General features: G+C 34.4%; 2 protein-coding genes across 2 annotated transcripts in view; one reads left to right on the top strand and one right to left on the bottom strand.

The window, feature by feature from the left end:
* Positions 1–1443: 1443 nt before the first annotated feature.
* On the top strand, positions 1444–21927 carry LOC102585292 (ubiquitin carboxyl-terminal hydrolase 26). Its single transcript, XM_006355077.2, has 14 exons — positions 1444–1765; positions 5136–5732; positions 7324–7579; positions 8812–9551; positions 13973–14081; positions 14295–14476; positions 16066–16350; positions 16421–16622; positions 16907–16978; positions 17285–17506; positions 18492–18755; positions 19742–19883; positions 20453–20653; positions 21504–21927. The coding sequence occupies exons 1-13, from the start codon at positions 1680–1682 to the stop codon at positions 20569–20571; spliced, it is 3276 nt and encodes a 1091-aa protein (XP_006355139.1). The 5' UTR covers positions 1444–1679; the 3' UTR covers positions 20572–20653; positions 21504–21927.
* A 1784-nt stretch (positions 21928–23711) lies between these two features.
* The window catches only part of LOC102593704 (7-deoxyloganetic acid glucosyltransferase-like), a 19044-nt gene continuing 16668 nt past the window's right edge, over positions 23712–26087 (bottom strand). Inside the window, exon 2 of the mRNA XM_006355101.2 lies at positions 23712–24713. Within this exon, the coding sequence (XP_006355163.1) occupies positions 23791–24713 (923 nt within the window). The 3' untranslated portion in view covers positions 23712–23790. The remainder of the gene's footprint in view (positions 24714–26087) is intronic.

The following is a 26087-nucleotide window of genomic DNA, read 5'->3' as shown; positions in this document are numbered from 1 at the left end:
TATTTACATTGTAATAATTTAAACTTTAAACAGATTTTGAGTTTAGACTCTTGTTATTTTTAATACTCTATTTTATTTTTATTTTTTAATTAATTTTTATTTGACCTACGAGCTGGCCCTATCCATATTTCTCAGGTCCCACAAATTGACAGGCTTATTCAGGCCGGGCTAAAAAATCCTTTTCTTAAATGGGCTCCAAAAATCGTAGCCCACCTCTATCAGATCACGGGTTAGATCAGGCCGGCCCAACAAGCCTAGCCCATATTGACGACTCTAATGATTGGCACTACACAAAAATATGTGTAAATCTTAAACACAAAATTCAAGATTTGATCCATAACAAAGTGATCAAATACCAAGGAAACTCCTTCGAATGTATACAATAAAATTATCTAATCATAAGAGCGTGACTATCAATGTGATAGGTTGTGTAGTTAGTGAAATTATTAAAATGAATTTTGTGTCACTGGTATTATAGGCCATGTCTTCATTTTGTGTCATTGAATCCAGTTTCGAAGTCTATTGACATGATTAAAACAATCACAAAGGTTGATACAGGGAAATTTTGAAAGAAAATGCAACCTAAAAACTTTCCACTATCAAATGTCCAAAAGAAAAAACCTGTTAAGTTTCTAATCATAACAAATACAGTAACTCCAAATCAACATATAAAAAAATAATGAAAAGAGCCAGAAGATATAAAATATGATATGCAGAATTTGTAACAAAAAATGCAATAGATAACACTGGCTACAAATCAATCTAGGAGAAGACAAATACACAAAAATATCAAGATATAAACAACATCGACTATAAAATGCCAAAAGGAAAGCATATTTGCAAAATTAAATTTATAACATATTCACATTTAAAAACAAGGAACAAATAAGACATAGCAAATTATCCATATTAAATTTTAGATAGTTCAAATTTCTTATATTTGTAAGTTCATTTATTATTTTGTAAGGATGATTCTAATTTGAGCGAAACAATAAAATAGTCATTAGGCTTTTTTTTCCAAACAAGCTTACAACAAATAGCTAGCAATATTAATCTACGTTTTTTTTTAAATTTTCATAATGTTCTATAATATTTTTTAATTAGTTTGTATAAATTTTATAATATATATTTATAAAATCCATTTTAATAAAATAAATATTATTTTGATAATTTTAAGCGAAATATACACATTCAACATGGATTTTTTTTTATTTTACAAAATAACTTTATTTATTCACCATTTTAAGAATTTTGTGTATCACTCAATTCTAGGTCCCAAGAACAAGTTGTAATTTTCTTTATTACTCCCAATAATCTTGGGTTTAACGATAATCCAATATTAGTGGAATATTTTATCTTTCCCTCCTAAAACCACCCAAAAAATAAAAGAAAAAAGAAAAAAATAAGAATAAATATGGTAACTGGAAAGACTTTCCCCCCATCAAATATAAATATATTTTAAAAAAACCCTAAAAATACTCTCAAAACTCTCAGGTACCAGCAAAAAATCGAGCTTTAATCCTCGAGGATTATGAATTTCGATTCACTTGAAGACTAATTATTTTTTGAGATTTTAGAATAAATTTTCGTAAGCTAGACGATTTTATTGTTGATCAGAAGAAGCTCAATCGAAACTGAATTGCTGATTTTCTGCCGATTTAATTTTTTCTGCTGTGAAAATGGGACATCAGCGGCCGAATACTCGCAGTAAAGGTAAAAGGAATAGAGGCGATGATTGTGCGGATGTCGCTGCTGAAATTTACAGGTGAAATTATTTTCACGTTGATTGTTGTTGTTGTTGCTGTTGTTATGTTTTCTGGATAAATTATACATTTATTTATGCTCAATTACATTGAATTGATTTTGATCGAATTTGCGACTTGAGCAAACTGGTGTAACCATTTTGGTCTATTTTGGGTATAAAATGATTTTCTGATTTTATAGCAGTATTTTTCATTCTAATTTTTTTCTTGGTGTAGAATCTGCTGATTTAATGTTGCAGATTGAGGGCTGAGCTGATTTTATTGACTCTATATCCTGCATTTTTTTGTTGTTGAGATTTTAAGGTGTTTTTCAAGGAAAATTCTTTCTGCTCTTTTCATCCTAATATCTCTTGTTTGTCTTTAGGACCTGAATTGGATGTAATCCTGGTGTTGCTTTTGTGAATAAGAATATGTTGGTTTGTTAGACCAAAAAAAAAAAACAATAACATAATTTTTTTGTTGTTCGAGATTATGCTATTGGTTTTTTTTTTTTTTGGGTCTAACAAACCAACATATTCTTATTCACAAAAGCAACACCAGGATTACATTCAATTCAGGTCCTAAAGACAAACAAAAGATATTAGCCTAGCTAGTTCTAGGCTATCTATCCTATCTGCATCTCCCATTAATCACTGCTATTCTCCCATTCTTTTCAATCTATTTTCTATCCATTGTCTGTCTTTACATGTGTGTTTTCTATTTAGTACCTCAAGTATCTTGTGTGTACATTCCATTTGTATTTGCTTGCAAACTGTCATTGGTCTTGGGACTCGTTGTTTCCAGCATGCTTCATTTCTCGCTCCCCATATGTGATAGATAATTGCTGCTGTGATTGTCCATAGGAATGCTTTGCTTACTTTCCCACCAGCCTTTCTAGCAATTCTGTTCCACCATCCGCGTATATCTTGCTAAACCATATTTATTTGAAGCCACTTCATTATGCTTGTTAGGCATGCTTAAGAGAAGGCACATTTGAAGAATAAATGCTCTATATTCTCATCTTTGCTTCCACACAGTTCACATTTCACATCAGTGATCAGCCCCATTACCTTCAGTCGTTCTTTGGTTAGTAATCTTCCATGCATAGCTAACCAACATATGAATTGATGCTTAGGGATACTACTGGTATTCCATACCCCTCTCCAGAATGGCCATTCCTCTCCATGTCCCCTTCTCCACATATAGCCACTCTTGACAGTGTATTTCCCTGCTCTTTTGAGCCACCCATTCTGAACATATCCGGATGCATATTATGTTTTTAGTCCACATATTTTCTTCCAGTACCAACATGAATCTTGAGGAGCATTATACTGCCACCAATCCGTACCTTTCAGATATACATGATTTACCCATTTCACCCACATAGTGTCTTCTTTGTTTGCAATATGCTAGACGTACTTTGCCACGGCTGATTCATTCCATGTTATCCCTTCTATAATCCCGGCCCTCCCTCTTTCTTTGGCCTACACAACAAGTCCCAGGCTATTAGTGGGGATTTATTGGTGTGGAGCTGACCAGTCCATAGAAAGTTACATTAAATTGCGGTGATTCTCTTCATTATTCTCTTAGGCAATATTAGTATAGCAGTCCAATAAGAGTACTTGAATCAGGACTGAATTTACAAGTTGTACTCGACCTGCATAAGGTAGGTTTTTGGAACCTCATGTGTTCACTCTACTACTCACCTTGCTGATCAAAGCTTCACAATCAATTGCCGAGAGCCTCTTTTCCAATATATGGATACCCAAGTATTTAAACGGTCGTTTCCCTTTCTCATACCCTGTTAGTTCGCAAATATCCTCCAATTCCAGTTTATTCATTGTAGCTTAGAAAATGCTTGATTTTGATGCATTTGTGGTTAAACCTGATGCCATTGAGAAGGTTTTTAGCCCCCTTAACATGAGCAATACTGATTCCAGATCCCCCTTGCTGAAAATAAGCATATCATCAGCGAAACATAGGTGATTTAGGCGCAAGCTCTTACACTTCGTGTGAAACCTGAAGTTCTGTTGTGTTGCAACCCATTCGTGATCCTGGAGAAGTATTCCATACATAGCACAAACAGAAGGGGTGATATGGGATCCCCTTGCCTCAGCCCTCGTGCTCCCTTGATTCTGCCATAGCCTCCAGCATTTAGGACAATGGAATGTTGTGGTGTAGTCACACATTCCATAACCCACTTGATGTATTTGTACGTAAAGTTCAGATTGTATAACATCTCTTCTATACATTCCCACTCGATAGAATCATATGCTTTCTTAAGGTCTATTTTGATCAAACAGCTCCTCGTGGTGTTTTTCCTGCTGTATAGCCTAACCAGATCCTGACATCAAGATATTATGAGCAATATTTCTCCCTCCTATAAATGCACTCTGGTTAGTTGAAATTATCTCAGGCAGTATCTTCTTCATTCTATTGCAAAATATTTTGGATATCACTTTATACACAGTGTTACCACATGATATGGGTCTGTAGTCTCCTACATTATCCACATGTGAGACTTTAGGGATGAGCGTAATCATCGTGTCATTAATGCCTCTAGGCTCTATGCATTTTGCTTGTTTTGAAAAATTCTAGTACCCCTTTTGTTATGTCATTTCCCACCGTCTCCCATGCATCTTTGAAAAATTGCTATTGTTGTCATTTCATAACTTTCAGTCGTTTATTAGTACAACATACTGAGTTTTTTTTTTTAAAAAATTACTACAACATATTGAATAAAAAATACAGGGTATGCTTTTCCTACATGTAGTTTCCCACAATATCAACAAGTAATTACTTTATCTAAAAAGAACACAGTTGAGTTAAAAGTTGTATGGTTCTGTTAAACAAACTTCAAATCTCTTGTTCGATCAATGTTCAATAGAATAATTTTTTGATAATAACAGATTGTAGTCACAAAGATTAAAGAATCGAAGAGAGTTCAATTGAGTAATCCTAGTTCAGAGCCTAGATTCATGACCAGGCCCTGTGTTTGGTGCTCAATGTGAAAAGGTGCAAATAAGATCATCCCTTGCTGATGTTTCTTAAAATCTATCGTGTTACATAGGGAACTCAATTATTGAGCTGAGAGATTCATCCTCTTACCCCTTTTATGATCTACATAGGAGAAATTAACTACTATACCCAACTTTGTGTTTTTCTATTATAAGCCCCTAACTCAAGTATATAATTCCTACTTCAACTTGTTGTGCTCTTTTGCTTTCTTTTGGAGCAACATAAATACCGTAATAGCTGAATAATTGAATGCTGGACCTAAGTGGCGTTATAATGTCTATCAAGGATAATCCAACTTATTTATTACCTCTCCTTTGTGTCTTTGGTTGTTTATTTGTATTTATCAGTTGGTATTTTGTGTTGTCTGCTTTGCAGAAATGTTCTATCTACCAGGCTGGTGACAAAAGATGATGTTAATCAGCTGTACATGATATGGAAGCCTGCTTGCCAAGGATGTCGTATCAACACCAAAGATAATCCCAATTGCTTTTGTGGATTGATTCCACTGCAAAATGGTAATCGTAAATCTGGGTTATGGCAGAAGACATCCGAAGTGGTCAATGCTCTTGGTTCTGATCCTTCAGATGATTGTCGTGCTTCCCCAGAGACACCTGCTGGGTTGACAAATTTGGGTGCTACATGCTATGCTAACAGTATTCTGCAATGCCTGTATATGAATAAGTCATTCAGGGAGGGTGTATTCTCTATTGAACCAGATGTTTTGAAACAACAACCAGTGTTAGACCAACTAGCACGACTGTTTGCAAAGTTACATTTGTACAAAATGGCTTTTGTTGATTCTGCCCCATTTATCCGAACTCTGGAGCTAGATAATGGCGTTCAGCAGGACAGTCATGAGTTTCTGACCTTGCTCTTCTCTCTGCTTGAGCGATGTCTGAGTAGGTCTAGTGTGTTGAAGGCCAGAACAATTGTCCAAGATCTTTTCCGCGGAGGTGTGTCACATGTGACTATGTAAGTCCAGACTTAAATTAACAATACTAAATCTGTCGATTTATAATGATATTTTTCTTACTTTGGGTCGATTACATTACCCCTTTTATGACTCCAGAATTTTCTATTATTTACTTAATTTTTGATATAAGTGACAGATTAGTTTAATCTTTTTGTCTTTTTCTTTTTTTCTGGACTAGATCATGAGCTGTGGAGGGCACTCATAATATTTTCTCATTATTTTCTGTAATGAAGAGTTAAAACTTCTGAATGGAGAAGGGACAAATCTGTAGTGCCTTCCATTATATTTTGGAGTTTTTGATGCAATCACGAATGTATGAGAAAAATTTCCTTGAATTTAATATAAGTAACCTCATCTCTCTTCTATTAAAACTGAAATGGCAATGGAACAACAAATTTCCAGTTTATTCATATATTAAAGGCAGAGGGAGATCTCTGACTGTTGCATGAGGCTTTTAGTGTGTTCGCTCTGAATTACCAACAAAAGGGGTTTAGAAACCACTCGTGACTGAGCATTGAACTAAAGATAAAAGGAGACCTTAATCTTAATACATCATATCTAGAGCTCACACTTAAGAACAATGTCTCCACTCTCTGTTGAAGCACATTGCCAATTTGTAGACTCTACTTTTCCTTGATGATTTGCATAAATGAACTGGTTCATTTGATTAAAGCTACTTGTCCAAATAAAAAATTTCCCAAGAAAGAACTTTGAAAGGTGAAAAGATCTGATAAGATTTGCTACTCTGGTATCTAGTGACATAGGAAGTTTTTTTCATCTAGCAAGTTGTACAGTGGAGAAGTTTTATTATGAGCCTGACCTATCTTGTCAAAGATGGAAGAGAAGAGCACCTTCATACAAAATTACTAACTTTAAAGTCTCCTAGATTCATGTGCTGTATCTTTTACTTCTTTAGGGTAAGTTTTTTCAGATTGTTACTATTAACCAGTATAATGCATGGTCTCAATTACTTATTATTAGTAAGAAGCTTTTGGCTGATACTTGTGTCTAGTTGAATTGATTGTGTGATTTGGAACTTATTCCCTGTCCAGTCCACCCAGTTCTCCCAGTTAGGTGCTTAAATAGTCATTGCCCTTTAATCAATTTCATCAAACAGATTTTGCTGTGGCTATATACTTGGATGTAAACAGGGTTTGAATAATTGGTTGGCCATTTCAAAAACACATTGACTGCATGTGCATGGACACCAAAAAGTGTCTGTCCCCTTCTTGAAAAAGAAAACGAGGAATTACTAATAGCCAGCTAGCACAGGAAGAACTTTTGTTGCATTTACTTTGTGATGCCTCCATTCCCTCTTTTCTAATGCAATGCAAATGCTAACTGTATGTCAAGCTCACCTTGAATGATGTACATCTCTTGTCAAGGAGTTTGTCATCCTGGATTCTCTTGGTTTTATTCTTCTCGCTCTCAGGGTTCATCAGATATTTTATATGACTGTCACCTTTGTTATGTCGGCCTTTGTTTTACTTGTACATTTGAAGCAATCTGTTCGTTTAATTCTGTGGTTAATTCTGCCTCTATGTTTTGGAGTCGTTAGAAGATTCTAAAGGATAGTTTATTAATGTATAGGTGTTCAAAATGTGGAAATGAATCTGAAGCTTCATCAAAAATTGAGGACTTCTATGAGCTGGAGTTGAACGTCAAGGGTTTGAAGAGTTTAGATGAGAGTCTAGACGACTATCTTAGCGTAGAGGAGCTTCAAGGAGATAATCAATATTATTGTGATTCATGTGCCACCCGAGTTGATGCTACTCGTAGCATTAAATTGCGCTCTCTGCCTGCAGTCCTAAATTTCCAGCTCAAGCGTTGCATTTTCCTTCCAAATGTATGTATATTATTTTTAAGTGTCTCACCGGTATATGCTAGTTATTTTTTAAGAGTACATAAGGAAGTTGCTACATGCGATTATTAGTATTGAATAGTTTACCATAATGGTCTCTAAAGGTTGGTAATGGTGCTATCATTGCTCTGGCATGAACCTTTTGTTTTCTCTGCTGGGAATTGTGAGTTCATTTGTCATGGCAGGAAGTTTCTTAAATTCCTTTTCTAGATGTAGAGCTTTCTTGCAGCATTTTATGCCAGATGTGCAGCGGACTCTCTTCTTCTGTTTGGTCATAGTTCAATGTTGTAGGTGATGAATTACATGCTTGATGACTTCCATAGAATTTGAGATGTTGGATGTGGCAATAGAACATTTAGAGACTCTAGTGGGCTCTTGATTAGAAATAACTTGTAAATACTTTTACCCTTCCAAGCTCCCACAATGGAAGAAAAAGATCTATATGGATGATACCAATTAATAGAGAATATGTTTTAGTTATGTAAGTACATTTGTTTAAGGTCTTATGCTTTCTATGAGTTTTTTCAGCCCTATCTGAGTTTTTTATGCCAATAGAAAATATAGAGAACTTCTCTTTTCAAAAAATAAAAAGATGATAAAATAAAAAGGTACAAAGAATTTGTATTACTCCCTCCATTCATTTTTACTTGTTTAGTATTTTAAAATAGATTTGCACTTTTACTCGTCGCTTTAACATATCAAGAAAATTAATTATTTTCTTGTTTTACCCTCAACATTATTCCCCGAATCATTTGCCAAGACCTAACACTGCACATCAATTAATATGAGTATTATGGTAAAATACTTATATAAATCATTGTTTCGGGCATGCAAAGTTCAAAATGGATTAGGAAAAGTGAACAAAGGGGGTACTTCTTATTTTTACTTTATTTTGTATAATGTTGTCCTGACATGGATTTAAATGGAGAAACACGATCAATAAGAATTCATATAGTCAACCAACTTGTTTTGGATTGAAGCGCAATTGTGCTTGTAGTTGTTGTTGTACCCGTCCCAGCTCCTTAACTTTTAGTACATATATTATTTGAGTTGAATATTGAAAAAAATTAGAATTATCCTTTATTATTAAGAAATTGACTCTTGAAATGATTTTGCTTCACTACCAATATTCTAGCTGAAGTTGATTTATTCATTTATTTATTAGATGTTTTTATATGTTTTGTTGGCTCTTTCTGATATGCACGTTATTTTCTTAGACTACAACGAGGAAGAAAATCTCATCTGCATTTTGTTTTCCTGAAGAGCTGAGTATGACACGAAGGACATCTGAGCATTTCCAATCAGAACTAATATATGACTTATCAGCTATACTGATCCACAAAGGGTCAGCTGCAAATAGTGGCCACTATGTAGCGCATATTAAAAATGAGAATACACAGCAGTGGTGGGAGTTTGATGACGAACATGTTTCAAATTTAGGCTGTCAGCCATTTGGTAAAGGTTCATCACATTCTGCTGTCAAACCTTCTCAAACTGAGCAACTTGACCACTCTTCTTCTGATGTAATTATTGAGAATGGGAATGAGCCTGATGCTGGGGAGCGGCAAGCCTCAAAGACTGATGTCACTAAAGTGAAGACCTTCTCGTCTTGTGATGCTTATATGCTGATGTATGTCCTTAGACGTCCAAAGAATTGTGATAAAATGCCAATTGACTCTAGTGGTTATATAGTGGAAAAAGAGGCTTGTACATCTTCGGAAGTTGATAGTCATCTTCCACCCCACCTCTATGAGGAGGTAGAAAAACTGAATGACTCATATGTCGACTCGTGTGAGCAATACAAAATGAAGAAGGAGTCTGAGGTGAACTGCATCATGGAACGGAGGCTGGAGGTACGTTCAATCCTTTCTAAAGCTGCAGTCCAATCACCTGAGGAATTTTACTTTTGGATATCTATGGACTGGCTGCGTCTATGGGCGGACAACATCGTGCCATCGTAAGTTTCAATTCCTGTAGTGGCCTTTTATTTTCCTTTTCGTCTCATGGGTAAATCTTTATAAGGTAGTAGACAAACGAAATTATATTCTTTCTTTGTGGAACTTGTTCCTCTTCAATTTACGTGAATGCTGTTGTCACTTGTCAGAAAATCTTAGTTGTGCTTAGTTCTACATGTATCACTGAGTAATGAATAGATGAGGTGTTAAGAGTAAAAATCTGGTGAGCCCAGTTACAATACTCACTAGGAGCCCATCTGCAATGGTCTTGTTGGGTAGGTTACTAGATTTACTCGATACTTGTGCTTGTGTGTTGTAGCTAGGGGTGTTCATGGTTTGGTTTGGGTTGAGTTTTTGATCAAAAACCAAACCAAACCAATTTAGTCGGGTTTTAAATTTCTAAAACCAAACCATATAAAACAAAAATCATTGGTTTGGTTCTTGTCCTTTTGGTTGTGTTTTCGGCTTATGACTAGCTAATAATAAATTGATAATGACAAAACAATACAAACATGGGATAACAATTAACTACTTCAAATGAGCAGTAAAAACCCAAGTAGAGTAGTCCACAACAAATCAGCTTCATGGCAGAGAAAGTTATTTTTATTTACAGCAACACTACTTTAGCAATACCGTTCTGAGTAGTTCACGTATAATCCTTGGTCTGTCCTAAAAGTTTGAATATAGAAATGCCCCTGTGTTATCTAATGCTCTGCTCTGCCCTCTCTTTCACTTCTGGCGCTATTATCTTTTATTTCTTTGTAACTTGTAAGTTCCACTGGACCAAACAATCGAAAAAAAGCTGACATTTTAAAGTGTATCAATTTCTAGTTTAAACTAAAGCAATATACTGATAATAAGAATTAATGTAACATTTTTGAGATATGATCATATGAGGACATAATGTAGTTTTTTTTTTTTTTGGACACGATAACAGACTATATATAAATTTATGCTGGAAGCAAAAATTACATCATTGAATCTACATCCAAAAGAGTAAAAGCAATAGACCAACACTAAATCCTATCTCATCTTACAATGATCCTAGGATATCTACTGTAGAAACTGGGTCATCTATATACTTTGAGTTGGAAATAACACAACTTTTAAATCATATAATATCAATATTAGATTCAACTAAAGGAAATAGTCTAAGCTAAATTATATTGAAGATAAATAACTTGAGATGGCATAACAATTACTATTGTCTTCTTCAAATCCACAACATGAAACAAAAAAGATAAATTTTAAGATTAAGAAAATGTAAAAACATACAAAGTTGGAGATTGAATCAAAGTTACACAAAGCTGTTGATGAAGAAGACTTTGGAACAAAGCTGTTGATGAAGAAGTCTTTGAAACAAAGCTGTTGATGAAGAAATTTTGAGACAAAGACGATGAATAAGATTCTATAATTATAACTCCTTTTATAGAAGTGGAAGGATTCATAAACCAAAAATGTTGGAAAGTATGAGAATATAAGCACACCAGTTGTCAAAAATGAAAAAGAAAATTCTAACTGACTATTAAAGCTTTGAGGGTTGGAGTGGGCTTTGCTCATTTGAGGGGTAATCTCGGATCCCTTATTTTCTCTTGGTGTGCACCCATATAGTTCCTATTTGCATAGAGGATTGAGTGTCTTCTAGAGAACCATATTTTGTAGGTTTCTCCTTTTTTGGTGGTATTTTTAATAAAATCTTTTACCTGATAAAAAAAAAAACTTTGCTCACTTCAATTAAGATCATTATCTCAAATCCTCTAACTTAAGGGGTTGTTTGATAGCTGGTTCGTAGATGAGTTATGTAGGTATTAAAATCTGCATAAGTAATACCACGTTTGGTAGTTGGTTAGGAGATAAGTTATTCATGTATAAAATTAATACGGTGTTTAGTTTGCAATTCAGAAACCCGCATAAATAATACATGTGAAAGTTATGAGGGAATTTACATAGATTTAATCATAACTAATCCATGTACTACTAATATCTACATAATTCTAATCAACTAAGAAACGACCCCTAAGAATTTTTTTTTCACCAACACATGGAAATGTGAATAATATTTGGTTTTCATGGACAAACGCCCACTAAATTACCCTAGGACGCAACAAAGGATTGGAAATGCATCCAACTGTTAAAAGATAGCGGAACAATTGATAATGGCATGCTAACAGTGCAAATGTAATTTCATAAGTTTGGTTTGTAACGAGGAGCAAAAACATGGTTTTCTACATGGACATGTGCTTTCCGATTTGCAGAAACAAGTAACTGTCTAAATTAGTTGGAATCAAGACTAATAATATTCCCAAACATAAAATTCAATACCTAGTCAAAGATTTCATCTTCTTCATTTATTCGGACTTCTATTTACCATTCTAAGCCTTAGCTTTATTTGCAATTAAAATTAATCATCTCTACAATAGAATAAGCAATTTAATAAAGAGAATAGAAGTGAAACTAAAGAGGGACAAAAATTTCCTTACCTGCGTTAATGGGATGAACCGTGAAGTCAAAAGAAAGGCTGCGCTTAAAGTTCACAGAAGCTGCCGTGAATTAGCTTATGCTTGTAATTCAAATTGTTTTAAAGTTTGCTGCTTGTTCTCCTTTTAACGCGAGACAAGAAAAGCCACATTTTGGCATTATGGGCTTGGCCCAGGCCCAGTGTTGTGAAAGGCGATCGCCTTGTCGCCAATGGCGAGAGGCGAGGCGACCCCTCATCGCCTTTTAGCTTTGTGGCGAGACGATCTTCAAAAGGCGACACCATGGCGACAAAAGGCGAGAGGCAAGAAAAGCGAGAAAGGCGTCACCTTTTGTATTTTCTTAAAAAAAGGCGACCAATTTAGGGTTTTAAAAGTTAAAAGGTAATTTTAGGGTTTACGACTACACTCCTCCGGCGACCAGCCAAACTTTTCCGGCTACTCCAAAGTCCAACCAATACATATTTCTTCTTTTCTTCTTCTTCGGATTTCTTCTTCCTTGGTTTCTTTTTCCTTCTTCTTCGGACTTCAGAGTCACTTCTACCTCTGTTTTGACTTTTGTTTTGTTTTTTTCTCATTCAAGTTCTAGAATTTTAGTATGTACTATCTATTTTCAGTTTTTGAATTAAAATATTTGCAAATATGTTATTGCTATTGAGATTTTGATTATTTACATATGCAATTAAATATTCTAATTTTTTGGTATTAATTGGTGCCGCACTTCAAATAGGCGAGTGCCTGGCCGCTCGCCTCGCCTTGTGGCGAGGCAAACCCTTGTCACCTTTTATCGCCTTTTGCCATCTAAAACACTGGCCCAGTCAACCCCTTTGTTAATTCTTTTAGATCATTACATTTTTTTTTTTTATTCTTTTACTTTCCAAACCAATACATATATCATTATTTAAACCCCGTCTCACTCGTACCGTATAACATCAACATATTCTCAATGCACTTGATTTAGATACTGATTAAAAAAACATAACTAGTGTTTAGATGTAGTCAAATTAAGCCTGGATAAGTGAAACCATTACATTCAGTTTAAATTAGAATAAGATGATTTACTGCCCTAATATATGCTTAATGCAGTGGTCTAAAGTATGAAATGATTAAGGTTTCAGTCATCAGATTTGATTGTTAAAGACTATCCTATATTTAGTTGGTGTTGTTCTTGCTTGGTATGTAGAGGATATGCTAAATTATGAGTAGCTGGTTTGTTGAAGGGCTTTTTTGTTTTAATCTCAGCATAAAAATGAGAGGTTTCCAAACAGTACTAATTCTCAAAAAATAAAAAAAAATAAAAAATGAGAGTTTCCAATACAATAATTGGTTCTCAGTATAAAATTATGCGTTAGCATTACTAAATACAATGTTTAATTTCGGGAATAAATGCTACTTCCTCATCCCCATTAATTTGATACAATTTGACGAGGCATTGAGTTTAAGAAAGGAAGAATTTCGAAACTTGTGATTAATACAAGCCATATATATTTGTGCGACTATAAATCATCACATTAAGGGTAAAATGAGAAGTTAAAGTTAAATTGTTTCTATGTATAGGAAGATATTATTCTTTTTTGATAGACTAAAAAGGAATGTGCATCATATAACGTGGGATAGAGAGAGTATTCGTGTAAGTTATGCAGAAATCAATATTGTAATGCAAGATTGAATGTGAAATTAGAATATGTTTTTTTATTAGTAAATATCTGAAATAAGAGTACCTAAAACGTCAAAGATACCTTTAAGATAATTCTTGAATTTGGTATTGTCAACACTATGTAACAATGTATATATTATTTTTCAACGCAAAACAAGTTATGTTTTATTATTTGTTGCTTTGCTAATGATCTTCTTACTATAATTCCCAGTATAACTAGTTCATGAACGAAACAATCTCTCGAGGTAAAAGACCTATTTTGTAGTTAGTAATAGTTTTTGTTGTATTACAGAATCATTGATAACAGTTCCATACAATGCACACATGGGAAAGTACCAGTTTCAAAGATTGGCTCTATGAAACGTCTGTCTAGTGAAGCTTGGACCATGTTATTCTCTAAGGTATTATTTTATGAAATTAGATTCTTTACTGTTTTGCGTAAGCATTTTGAGTTTTTTTGTGATACCTTCAACAACCATTACTCTGCAACTGCTGATTTCCTTTCAAGACTTCGAATAATATCTATGCTTTATGATTTCCATGATATTCTCCTTTACTAGCTTTCAGTTGCAATCTGTTTTTCTCTGATATTGATCTGATACTTGCAATCCCAGTATGGTGGAGGACCAGTGCTGGCCAAGGATGATTACTGTGTTGACTGCCTCTTTGGAGTGGCTCAGTCAATGGCCCTTGCAGATAACTACCGGGATCGAAGAACATTAATGAAGGAATTTGCAGAAGCAGCCCTTGCGGGTGATTGTGTAGACGAGAAGTTGTACTACATATCAAAGCCATGGTACATCTACGTAATGTATTCCTTGTTTTAAACTTGTATAGATGTGTCTAATGAGGGAATATCTGTCACCATCTTAGTGCTGCAGAAGTTGTTTGAATAAAAGTGTTGTTAATTGTATCTGTGAGAGAGTATATTTTAAATACTATCTGCTGATGCAATAAAACAGTAACACAGTCTAGCATAACCTGCATCCTCTAGTTACTTCCTATAAGAAATGGTACAAAACGATTGGAAATGATCTTTCTCAAGAAAACTTCGTGCATCACACAGCATGTTATATCTGATGTATGTTTAACACAAGGGACATTTGGCTTAATTTTTCTTACCTTTTGGTATCACTAACTGTTAATACTCACAGCTTGTCATAACTTCTTTAATTTTGTACATTATTCCATTTGGTTGAGCTATCATTTACTGTCTTGATCTAAATTTCAAGAATGTGTGTGATATTGAAGCTATTCATGCAATATGTCAATTGCATCATCTTGTGTTTCCTATGTTCTCAACTCATCTTAGTCTCTGTTTAAAAGATACCTATTGATATTCACATGCAGTGCCAACTGAAGGGTGAATGCTACTTTAGGCCCCATATTTTCAGGGGCCCCAAATTTTCCTAATATGTGTATATACTAAATTTTAAGTTTTATACATTGTTCGTATAGATATTTTGTTATACTATTAGGTTATCTAACCTATAAGTAAGCCTCCTTAAAATGTGAGATTCAAAATCTTGAAAATAAGATATTACCTGCTACAACATGTAAATATGATCTAAATAATATAAAAATTGTTTACACTAGCAGTTATATAACTTAAAATCATACATTGTTTTTGAAAAAAACATTTAGCGTCAGACAAAAGTACAATTTCTCATAATAACAAAAAGGAAAGATGGAAATGCCTTAGCATAATTTGTGAAAGAAAATACTCCCTCCGTTCCAATTTATAGAACACCTTTTGTATTTCTAGAGTCAAACAAGTTTTTTGGTTTTGAATTATCAATTATTGTGACTTTTAGTACTCTTTACATAGTCTCCAAATATGTAAATTTTTTTAATGAAAATTCATAAAATTTAAAGATGCCACATCCAAATTCACAGTTAAAATTGAAAAGTTGACTCTCGAAATCGAACTGTGCCACATAAATTGGGACAAAGAAGTATCCTTATGGGAATCCCAAAACCATACCTGTAAACAATATTTTTGTGCCTAATTTATTGATACAACCAACATCATCAATGAGTCCACATTATTTTTATTCTCTTTTACCTTTCTCTTCGAATAACGTGTAATTTCTCTTTTAATCTTTTATATTTCCTTGACCTTTTTCCTAATCACAGAAACAATTCCATAAAAATAAGAGAGCTCAAAGTAAATTGCTAACTCTCTTTTTTATTTTTTCTAAAATTTAAAGCATTACATCAAGCATATTGAAGCAGCAAAAAGTGATAAAGAAAACTAGAAAAATAGACTTCAAATGAAATTATATGTATGACGTTATTGTTTTTTTTTTTAACAAATCCAATTGAAACTTTGCTTTAGGTCACCATTTTTGTTGAACCACCCTTTTTCATATGGTTCCTCTGTAGGTTACAACAGTGGCTCCGAAGGAAAAATGTAGACTCTCCTTGTGAAGCTGATGCTGGACCAACAGCTTCAATAAGGTGTCCTCATGGACAGCTGATGCCTGAACAAGCTTCTGGTGCTAGACGTGTGCTGATACCCGAGACTCTTTGGAATTTTACTCGTGAGATAGCTATGGCAGTAAAACCTGATGATTCTGTAGGTTGTTCAACTTTTTTTTCGGACTCTGAGCCCTGTACTCAATGCAGCATTCAACTCACTGAAGTTGCATGCTTTGAAGATACTCTAAGGTCCTGTATCAATTTATTAAAGTAATGAAGTTAGAATTACCTAGTTACTTACAGTGTTTATATGATGCAGGGAGTTTAAGCTCAAGCAACGGCAAAGTCATGAGAAGTTAGCAATGGGTAAAGGCATACCAATTCTTCCTGGTATCAGATACTACTTGTTACCATCTTCTTGGTTGTCTAAATGGAAAAGCTACTCTAATGCAAGTGGCAAAAGTGCTCCTGCTGAACTTGAAACTTTGGATGATGTCATTGGTTTTCTGATGTGTGAAAAGGTATATTTTTTAATTGTATATTCCATCTAGAGGCACTCTGCACAAGCTTTATGCATTTAGCTGTCTTCTACCTAGAGGAAGTTTCCACTTATTGCATGCGACGAGGATCTTCGTGTTTAGATTGACTAACGGACTGCTTTCTATGCTCCTAGAAATATGCAATGCATATAAATGCCTATAAGTTCTTCTGAGATAATTCTCTATAGTTTATTGAGATCTTTTTAGGGAAATGTAAAGAAATAACCTTTTCTGATTTCGAGCTAAGCCATGGTTCTTGTGAACAGCATTCAAGACTTCTTGAAAGGCCTCCTGATCTGGCTTGCAAACGTGGAAGTATTTTCCAGAAGTCACCTGCTGTAAGTATATAATGTATTTTCAAATTACTGGTTGTCTTAAAAGTAACTTAAACATGATAGTGTCACCTTAGCTTGTTTTTGCTCATGTCAAAGTCCATTACAGTAGCTTATTAACATAATGTTTGCATTAAGTAATTACAATATTATTCCGGCACATTAAGTCATGTCTGATTTTATTTACCTCCGTACACCATTAAGCAGGTGCATAGTCTTGTTTCCTCCTTTTTCTTTATGTTTATGTTCTTCCACTTGTGGCTTTGGTTTTATCTTTTTGCTGAATACTTTATTTCTGGCGATGGATTTCAGACAGACACATTGACAATTATCACCGACGATGATTGGAAGTTGTTTTGTGAAGACTGGGGTGGTACAGCGGCAAAAGGAATTACAGCTGAAATTGATTTCTTGGGGAACGATTTTGTTGGATCTAGTGAAGATATGGCAATTTCTGAGGAGCATATGAATTGGAATGACGAATCGAATGTTGGGCCTGAGTCTAGAAGATTCATCATTAAGATTTCACCAGAGGTAAATTCATTTGTTCTTTTTTTTATTTCATTAAACCTGGACATAATTTATTGAGCTATATTGATCTATATATTAAATTTAGGTTAAAGTTCCCAGGTACGCTTCCTAATATCTGCTAGTTATAGCTTTGAAACATTAAGTGTCATATTCTGTCCTCAGGTTTTTGGTCTAGTGGTAAGAGCACAACACGTGACGGGTGAATTTAGCCGCATGTCACGAGTTCAAACCCTGCCACAACTAAAAGCCTGGTGTTTAAGTGGAGATGAGTAGAGGGGCAGGTCTACTGTCTGATAATTTTCCAACTGTGCGTCAATAGTCCTCAGAGATTCTTGGTTATAAAAATTAAATTAAATTATGTGCTGGATTTTTGTAAGCTGGAGAGTACTGCAAATACATCTAAGTCTAGAGCATCTCTTACCATAACCTATCCTTGTGTTGGGAAGCAACCAGAATAAGTAATTGTCTAATGGAAGCTATGGTATCAGTTTAACAACTCAGGATCTCCTGGACTTTATAGATGGATTTACAATGAATTCAAATGTAATGCTATGCAAATGGATTTAGTGGAATACCTTAGATAATGATGATTCCAGAGCTGATTATGGGTTCTCTTATCACAGAAGGAAGTGGGTCATGCACCTAGGATTTAAAGGTCTTCGTCATTTTTTGAGAAGATCTGAAGAACTAGAATGCCAAATATTATAGGTTTTGCCTCTATGTTGTAGAAATCATGTTGCATGGTTTTCTCCTGTAAATTGAAAACTATAGGCCCTTCCAGGATTGATGCTATGTTTGTCTAAAATGTCAATCTAACACAAGCTCTTTGCATGATACTTTAACACCCTTGGAGCATGCTGACATCAGCAGGCAAAAAAATGAGTTCCGTTTGGGAGTTGTTATCCTGTGCATCTGCTGAAGGGTCAAAAGAAGCCTTTTGAGTTTCTATTGAATATGGATGAGAAATCCTACATTTCATACTTTCCAGGTTTGTGAAGAGTGCATTGCTGAAAGGAAAAGCTGTGAATTAAAGAGGAAACTTAACTATTCCGACGAGGATATTTGTGTTTGCTTCACTCGCGGCAAGGAACCTCCAAAATCAGTTCTAGAAGCATCAGTGAACAGCCTGGAACCAAATCGACGGACCTCAAAGCGTTCCAGGAAGACAGCATTTGGAAACTCAGTGAAGTTGAATGTTTCTGGGTCCACATCTGTCTACCAGCTGAAGATGATGATATGGGAAGCTTTTGGGGTATAGCCACTTTTTCTCTTTGAATATATCGTATTCTGTAAATTTATTTTCCTTGGCTGACTTATTGTTTATGATGGGAAACCTTATTTGCTGAATAGTACTAGTTTTATAGGTGTACATATTAAAATCTGAAAGTTTTTCAGATGGGAATGTCTTGTAAAGGAACAGTGGTTTAAGAGTATCATAGTTAGATTGTTTTTACTCTTGGCAGTCAGTCAGTTACGACACTCCTCTATGCATACTTGGAACCGGCTATTCTTTCACATTGGTGGAGTCAGTATAAGAAAATACTAGCATGGGCCATGAGATAATGGTATAATACGGTTATGTCTTTTAGGAACACCTTGTCGATGCTGTAGAAACTTCACGGTTATATGATAAATTGTTACTTAATAAATTTTAAATCGGTTTGAGAAAACTGATTCGGGAAAGAAAACTCAGATGCCTTGGCCAAATTGCCTGTTAACCTTCATGGTTAAATTTCTGATCCCAGGCATATAAGATGACAAAAGGCCACATATACAAGATTACATGGGTATAGATTATTTGTTTCTTTAGATGGATCATTTTTCTGGCTTATGCATTAGTTCATTTTGGTTTTAGGTTCTTGGTTCTTATCTAATAGTGATAATAGTGTCTGTATTTTTGTTGTGTGGTATGTAATTTTTCTTTTGACATGTGACGTACCAATAGGCCCTTCCCCGGACCCTGCGCATACCAGGAGCTTTAGTGCACCGGGCTGCCCTTTTTTCACATGTGACGTATCATATCTTCGCATATTTGGAAATTCTTATAGTTGTGCTTTCATTTGTAGAGTTATTTGTTTAAAATAACAGTTATATGGTCCAGTGATGTTCATTTCCGCTTGACTTTTGCGCGTTGGTGGTGATGGCAGTTTACTCGCCTTACAAAGTTGACTGTTGTCTGTTTCTATGGACTTCTCCCTTTTGATTTGCAAACAAACTTATCTCTTTTAAAATTTACAGATAGTCAAGGAAAATCAGGTACTTCACAAGGGTTCTCTGGTAATTGATGGCGAATCTGCTTGTCTTGCTGACCTGAATATATTCCCTGGAGATGTACTATGGGTGACAGATTCTGAGATTCATGAGCATCGTGATATTGCAGGTTATACTGCTATGCCAAATGGAATGTCCTAATTTTCTATATGTACTTCAAAAGTCTTGTATCTTAAATATGACATTCTTTACCAACTCTTACATTTCTCCGTACAGTCTTTTCCTTGGTCATTTCTAAAAATTGCAATTGAGCCATCTAATCTCCATGTAGTATTCTCATAATTATACTGGATCTGTTGTGCATAGGTTGTTGTTGCATTGTTTTGTATTATTATTTACAATGTCAAGGTATCATAATTAGCATTAACAACACATCACACAACATTTTGTATATGGAAGAGTGTGTTGCATCATATAATATATCTGCACTATTACCTTATCAAAAAAAAATATATCTGCACTATTGCAGTGATGTATAACATCCACTAGTTTGGCATTTTATTAAACCAGTCCACATGATAACATCTGGTTTATGCCTTTCTGTTAACATCAGTGGTCAGCCAGTGTGCCATGTCACCCTGAGTTTTTTTCCTGACCAAATTCAATCGTTTGCCAAAGTAGGAACTAAAACAGATTTGCACTTAATCAATTATATTAATTTATTTACTTTCTTTTCAGATGAGCTTTCTGGCCAGAAAATGGAAGAACGAAAAACTGAAGAAGGTTTTCGTGGAACACTTCTGTCCTCAAGTCTCTCATCTCAGTTTGTCTCTGAAGCATCTGCATGCTTAAATTAATGAGGATGTACTCGTAAAGTGTAGCTGTTCTTCATGTTTGATTTTGGAAGATTAAAGCTAGATCTTCAACCTGCTTAACTGGGTAATTTTCTGTATATTCTGCTCAATTTTGATGTTTTTTGCTTCATCTGTGTCTTCCTTATTTTCTTGTTTATTAAGTCATTAATCAAGGGATTTGTTGGATAGCCTTGAGTTAATGAAATCAAATTCTTTGATTATATACTAGAGATGATTTATACCTCAGACTTTTCCATGATCCAGGAGGGTGAGAACCGTTATGTCATGTGAACTTGTTCGTATAGTACTTTGTATTTTGTGCTATGATACAGTAAAAACTATGGAACTAGTTCATAAAGCTTAAAGATAACAATAAAAGTTGAGCCTGCCACATGGCGTTTTCATGCTTGAATTATAAAGTTTTTGTTAATGTGAGGTCCAGTTAATTGAGTGATTTGGTTGTCCCTTCGAGATGCCAACTAGATTCATCGTCGTATCAAGGTATTGCCTGATCATTCTTTTTGTGATCTCCTTAGGGTTACTAGTGAATCTTTCAATGTTAAATTGATGTATTCCTTAATTCAGTTATTGATAGATTGTTGAGAGTTCCATTGTACTACAGTCAGAACAGACTAGTCATGAATGCAAAATAACTTTTGTCAGGTCTTTACTATTGTGTGCAAACACTGGGTTCATTTGCTTTCTAGGCTAATAACGTATTGTCACACATAAGCAACCTACTAATCTTTCAGATCTGCTGATTTTTGCTGCCTGTTGAGTTCAAAAGAATTATCTCTTGTATTCTCATGTGGACATGCTTCTAGAGAGAACATTGTTGTTTCCAATCATGAATTAACAAAAAATGTTCATTCTAATTGATCTGATCTAGTACTTCACTGCTAATCTTCTGATTACTTCACTTTATTGTGTTTCAGATAAATCAGATTGGCTCACTTTGTTATGTTGAGAGAGTATGCCCTGTTTTGTACGAGCTTTTGTGTTATTAGCTCCTTTAAAAAATCTGCTCGCAGATATGGTGAAGGATCTCCTAGTGCGAGTTACTGTGTAGAGATTAGTATTATTTTGGTTTTAACCTTAAGCCCCCATTTGGTGCCCAATCTGTTGATGTATTCTTCCTTTCACCTTCTTGGCTGCCTTAGTCGGGCAAGTTGTAGTTCTGCAAGGCCAGGTCTGGTTCATAGTCCTAGTTTATGGGACAGTTTTGTGCATTGTCGAACCTTATTCCCTTGCCTTGTGAATAGTTGAAGACTAAAGAGGCAGTCAAATGTACATGTCATACATGTGTGGAAGTTGTATCACATGTACTTCATGGTTACTTGAGCTTTAATTAGTATTTGATAGCCAAGAATTCCAACAATCCCTTCCCCTCTCCGCACATTTTAACAGAAAAGAAAAGAAAACCACTAGGATTTTTGGAGTCTAACTAATTGCCATTAATAAGTTTCAAGTGTATTACTTCATACTTTAGTTGACACGATTAGGATTAATATTTATCACTCGTCTCTATGTGCCGCTAAGGATAGGTGATTCACTCCCCTGCGCTGCCCCCCACGAAACAAAGAAAACTAGGATTGTTGAGATTAATTAATTTAGGAATTCGGATAGATTCGAATGATTAACATATGAAACAAAGTTATAATGCTATTAAGATGTCTTTTTATTGTTTTTTACAAAGATAGTTTCTTAATGCATGTGTTGCCCATGTATAGGGGTGTACATGACCGGGTTGGTTCGGGTTTTTCAAATATCAAACCAAACCATTTGTGTAAAAAAATTTAATTTATAAACCAAACCAAACTAATAAAATTTGGATTTTTTTGGGTTTTTCAATCTTGGGTTGGTTTGGGTTTTTCAAATACCAAACCAAACTAAACTAATAAACCTTGGATTTTTTTTTTTAGATTTTTGGACTTTTTCGGTAAAGTTTGCATACAAACATATAATTAACTTGTGCTCCAAATATTTCTTTAGTCCAACCAAAATACAATTATCTAAGGTGTTTCTTAAGAAAATAACACAAAATATGAGATGAGTATTGATGACACTAAAATATTCAATAAAAAATAATAATGAAATCATCCTATAAAATAAATATTGCAAAGTCATAATGAAAATGATCATAATTTAAAAGTACTAAATCATGCAAAAAATAAGTTTAATAAGTATTAGTTACATTACTAAATATTTAAGGAAAATTAAAATTATATTATGTATTTAATTGTCTAAACCAATGTATTTTAATTGCCCAAACCAATGTTGAATTGATTTTCTTTTTGCATTAGTATTAATTTGATTTTGATTTAAGTTTTATTATAATTATCAACATCTATGAACTATAATCTTTATTTGGACCATTCCGAATTCTAAGTTTTAAACTTAAAATAATATATTAAAAGATAAAAACTATGAAATAGTATAAGAAATATTTTAAAATTATATCAAAGTAAATAATTTTATGTATAAAATAAAATTTTAAAATTACATATATAATGTCGGGTTGGTTTGGTCTCGGGTTGGTTTTTTTTAGTTAAAACCAAACCAACTCAAATATAGTCGGGTTTTTTTTTTTATTTGACTCATTTTGCGGTTTAATTCGATTTTCGGTTCGATTTTATACACCCCTACCCGTGTATATCAAATTATGTATTATGTGATACTGCATGAAAGAAGTGGCCGTGTCAAAGCAATGATTAAGAGAGTGACAAATTTAAGTTCTACTTTCCTTATTCTTTAATTAGTAGCCATTTATGATTTATAAAATTTAATGGTGACTTAACTTATGTTCTCATGCACATAATAGTATATTTAATAATATTGTATATTATGAGAGTTGATATGCACATAAGCACATGCAACACACGTGTCGAGAGAGTAGGATTGTTTAAAAGTCTCAAATACATTAACTTGTTCAAGAGTCATCTTTTTTTTCTTCTTGATCGAATTTCATGTCAAATTAAATCACATCAAAGAAAACAACATTTTAGGTCTCGTAATATTTGTGCTTGGATCGACTACCCAAGAATGACGAGTTTCATATGAGCAATACAATTTTATCCAAGCCATTGAATTTATTCACATTAAGAGTTTGTTTAAACAAAGTAAAGAGAATTAAACACCATTTATTGACCAAATGAAAGAAGGCACATTAGCCGATAGAGCATCATTAAAGAGCCCAAAATATTATTTAGGCATGTGAGGATGTTATATCCTCATAAGCCTAATATCCTCAATTAAACGTTCCAAATCTTGGTATGAAGCGCCACCTTCACCAACACTTGCTATTGCCAAATTGCTCATCTGTTTTGCCCTTTCCAAAAATTCAATTTTCTTCACATCCATCACTTCTATTACCATCCTCTCAATTGTGGCTCTATCACATACATCTTTCATGTCTAGTCCAAGCTTCCACACCTCTCCAACATACCTACTATTTACTTGTTGATCAACAAAATAGGGCCAACAAATCATTGGCACTCCCTCTGCTATACTTTCCAAAGTCGAATTCCACCCACAATGAGTTAAAAACCCACCAATTGATGGGTGAGCTAGCACTTCTTCCTGTGGAGCCCAACTAACAATACAACCCCTCTCCTTTGTACTTTCAACCAATTCCATGGGAACGTTAATGTCGTCGTCTTCAAGTCCAATAATTGAACCGGGCCTCTGGACCCACAAGAACCTAGTCTTACTATTCACCAAGCCATACCAAAATTCCAAGAATTGGGCCTTGCTCATTGTGGCAAGGCTTCCAATGCTGACAAATAAAACTGATTTGTTGGGCTGTTTGTTGAGCCAATCTATACAACTCATATCCTCTTTCCATAGGCTGTTGGACGTTGGCAATGATTGAGAAGCTAGTTTTGCCTTCATTTGAGTGTGAAGAGGCCCAATGGCGTAGATATTTGGACATAGAGCTCGGAATTGTGAGAGAATGGGTCCTTCAAGGGCTTCAAATGTGTTGAGTATTAGAGCTTGGGCTTGGACAATATGTTTCCCCTGCTTGATTATATGTTGGATAATGGGAATATCAAGGTCAGTTGCACGGCAGTAACTGGGAAGGTCTCGGCGCCTCATCACACCTTCCATTCCTGACACACTATTTACTAATGCATCCAAGTCATTTCCTGTACCAAGAATAAACAAATTGTAATTTTTTTTTACATTTATCCTATAAGCAAGAAAATAAAATATATTGTGATTTAATTTTTAATCACTTTAAAGAAAAATAAACTATAATTAATGTGTACTAATCCATTTTCTAATATTGCGCCTACGGAAAAGACATGATATATAAAAATGACTATTAACTTGACTTCAACTGACAACTATGTCCTTCAACTTTGAGAGTGCACAAGTAGACACTTAACTTGTATAAAATTGAACAAGTAAACACATGTTTCCTACGTGACATAATGTTATCTCCTGTATTCAGATTGGCAAACCAGAAATAATAAAAGATGAAAAAAAAAACACAAAGAACTATCTGAGTCCACAGAACCCACTGTGTGTCCTTAAGAAATTTAATCCCCTCAAGCACTCGAGGTTGCAGATTAGTTCCTCCCAAGATAAAATGGATTAACCATTAAAGAAGTAGCGGTACCTCAAACTTCGATAATTTCGACGAACTCAAAATGACAGCAACGAATCACACACACAAACACGATCGATCGATTTTCTTTTGTAAGAAATGTATGCAAAAGAAGGGAAGAATTGGATGCAGAAAAATGAGAGAAAACCTCTCTATTTATAGTCAACAAAGGGTAAAGGTCATAACCCTTTGGAAAGAAGACAACATTTCAGAAAGGTCACAAACACTTTGAAAAAGGCATAACCTTTCAACGGTCACAACCCTTTAGAAAGGACACAACCTTTCATAAAGGTCACAACCCTTCGGCATAGTTACAACTAAGGCTGGTCACCGGACCGGGTAATACCGGTATCGGTACCATTTCGGTTCGTTCCGGTCCGGTAGTCTTCGGGGCGGAACGGGACACCGTGAATCGGTACATGGGACGGAACGGTATCACGATTTGATACCGATGTATCGGTACCGGTTTATTCCGGTTCCGGTTAATTATTTTTTATTAATTAATTTATATTTTATATTATAATTTATATATAAAAAAATAAAATATATATATATATAACTTTCCCAATGTTTGAAAAAAAATGTTGAATAGATTGCTACTATTTTACTAATTGAAGAAAAAATAATATTAGAAGATCAAGTTGATTATAAAATAATTATTTATAACTTTAGTTTTAAAAAGTTAGAAAACAGACTTTAAATAAAAATTATAAATATAATTTTTCTTTGAAAAAAATAAAATAAATTGCAATTTGGCTTTAGATCATCAATGATATTGATCCGCCCTTACTTTTAATGAGTTTGTGCAATAATTCAAGTTAGTTGATATTTCAAAACACATATCGAACGCATTGAGTGAGAAACATGAAACAATATATTTATTAAGTAGTACTTTCTACGTTTTAAAATG

The sequence above is a fragment of the Solanum tuberosum genome, unplaced genomic scaffold (assembly GCF_000226075.1).
Source record: "Solanum tuberosum cultivar DM 1-3 516 R44 unplaced genomic scaffold, SolTub_3.0 scf00192, whole genome shotgun sequence".
Taxonomy (NCBI): Eukaryota; Viridiplantae; Streptophyta; class Magnoliopsida; order Solanales; family Solanaceae; genus Solanum; species Solanum tuberosum.
Note: the sequence above shows the minus strand (reverse complement) of the source record. Positions and strands in the feature narration are given on the sequence as shown.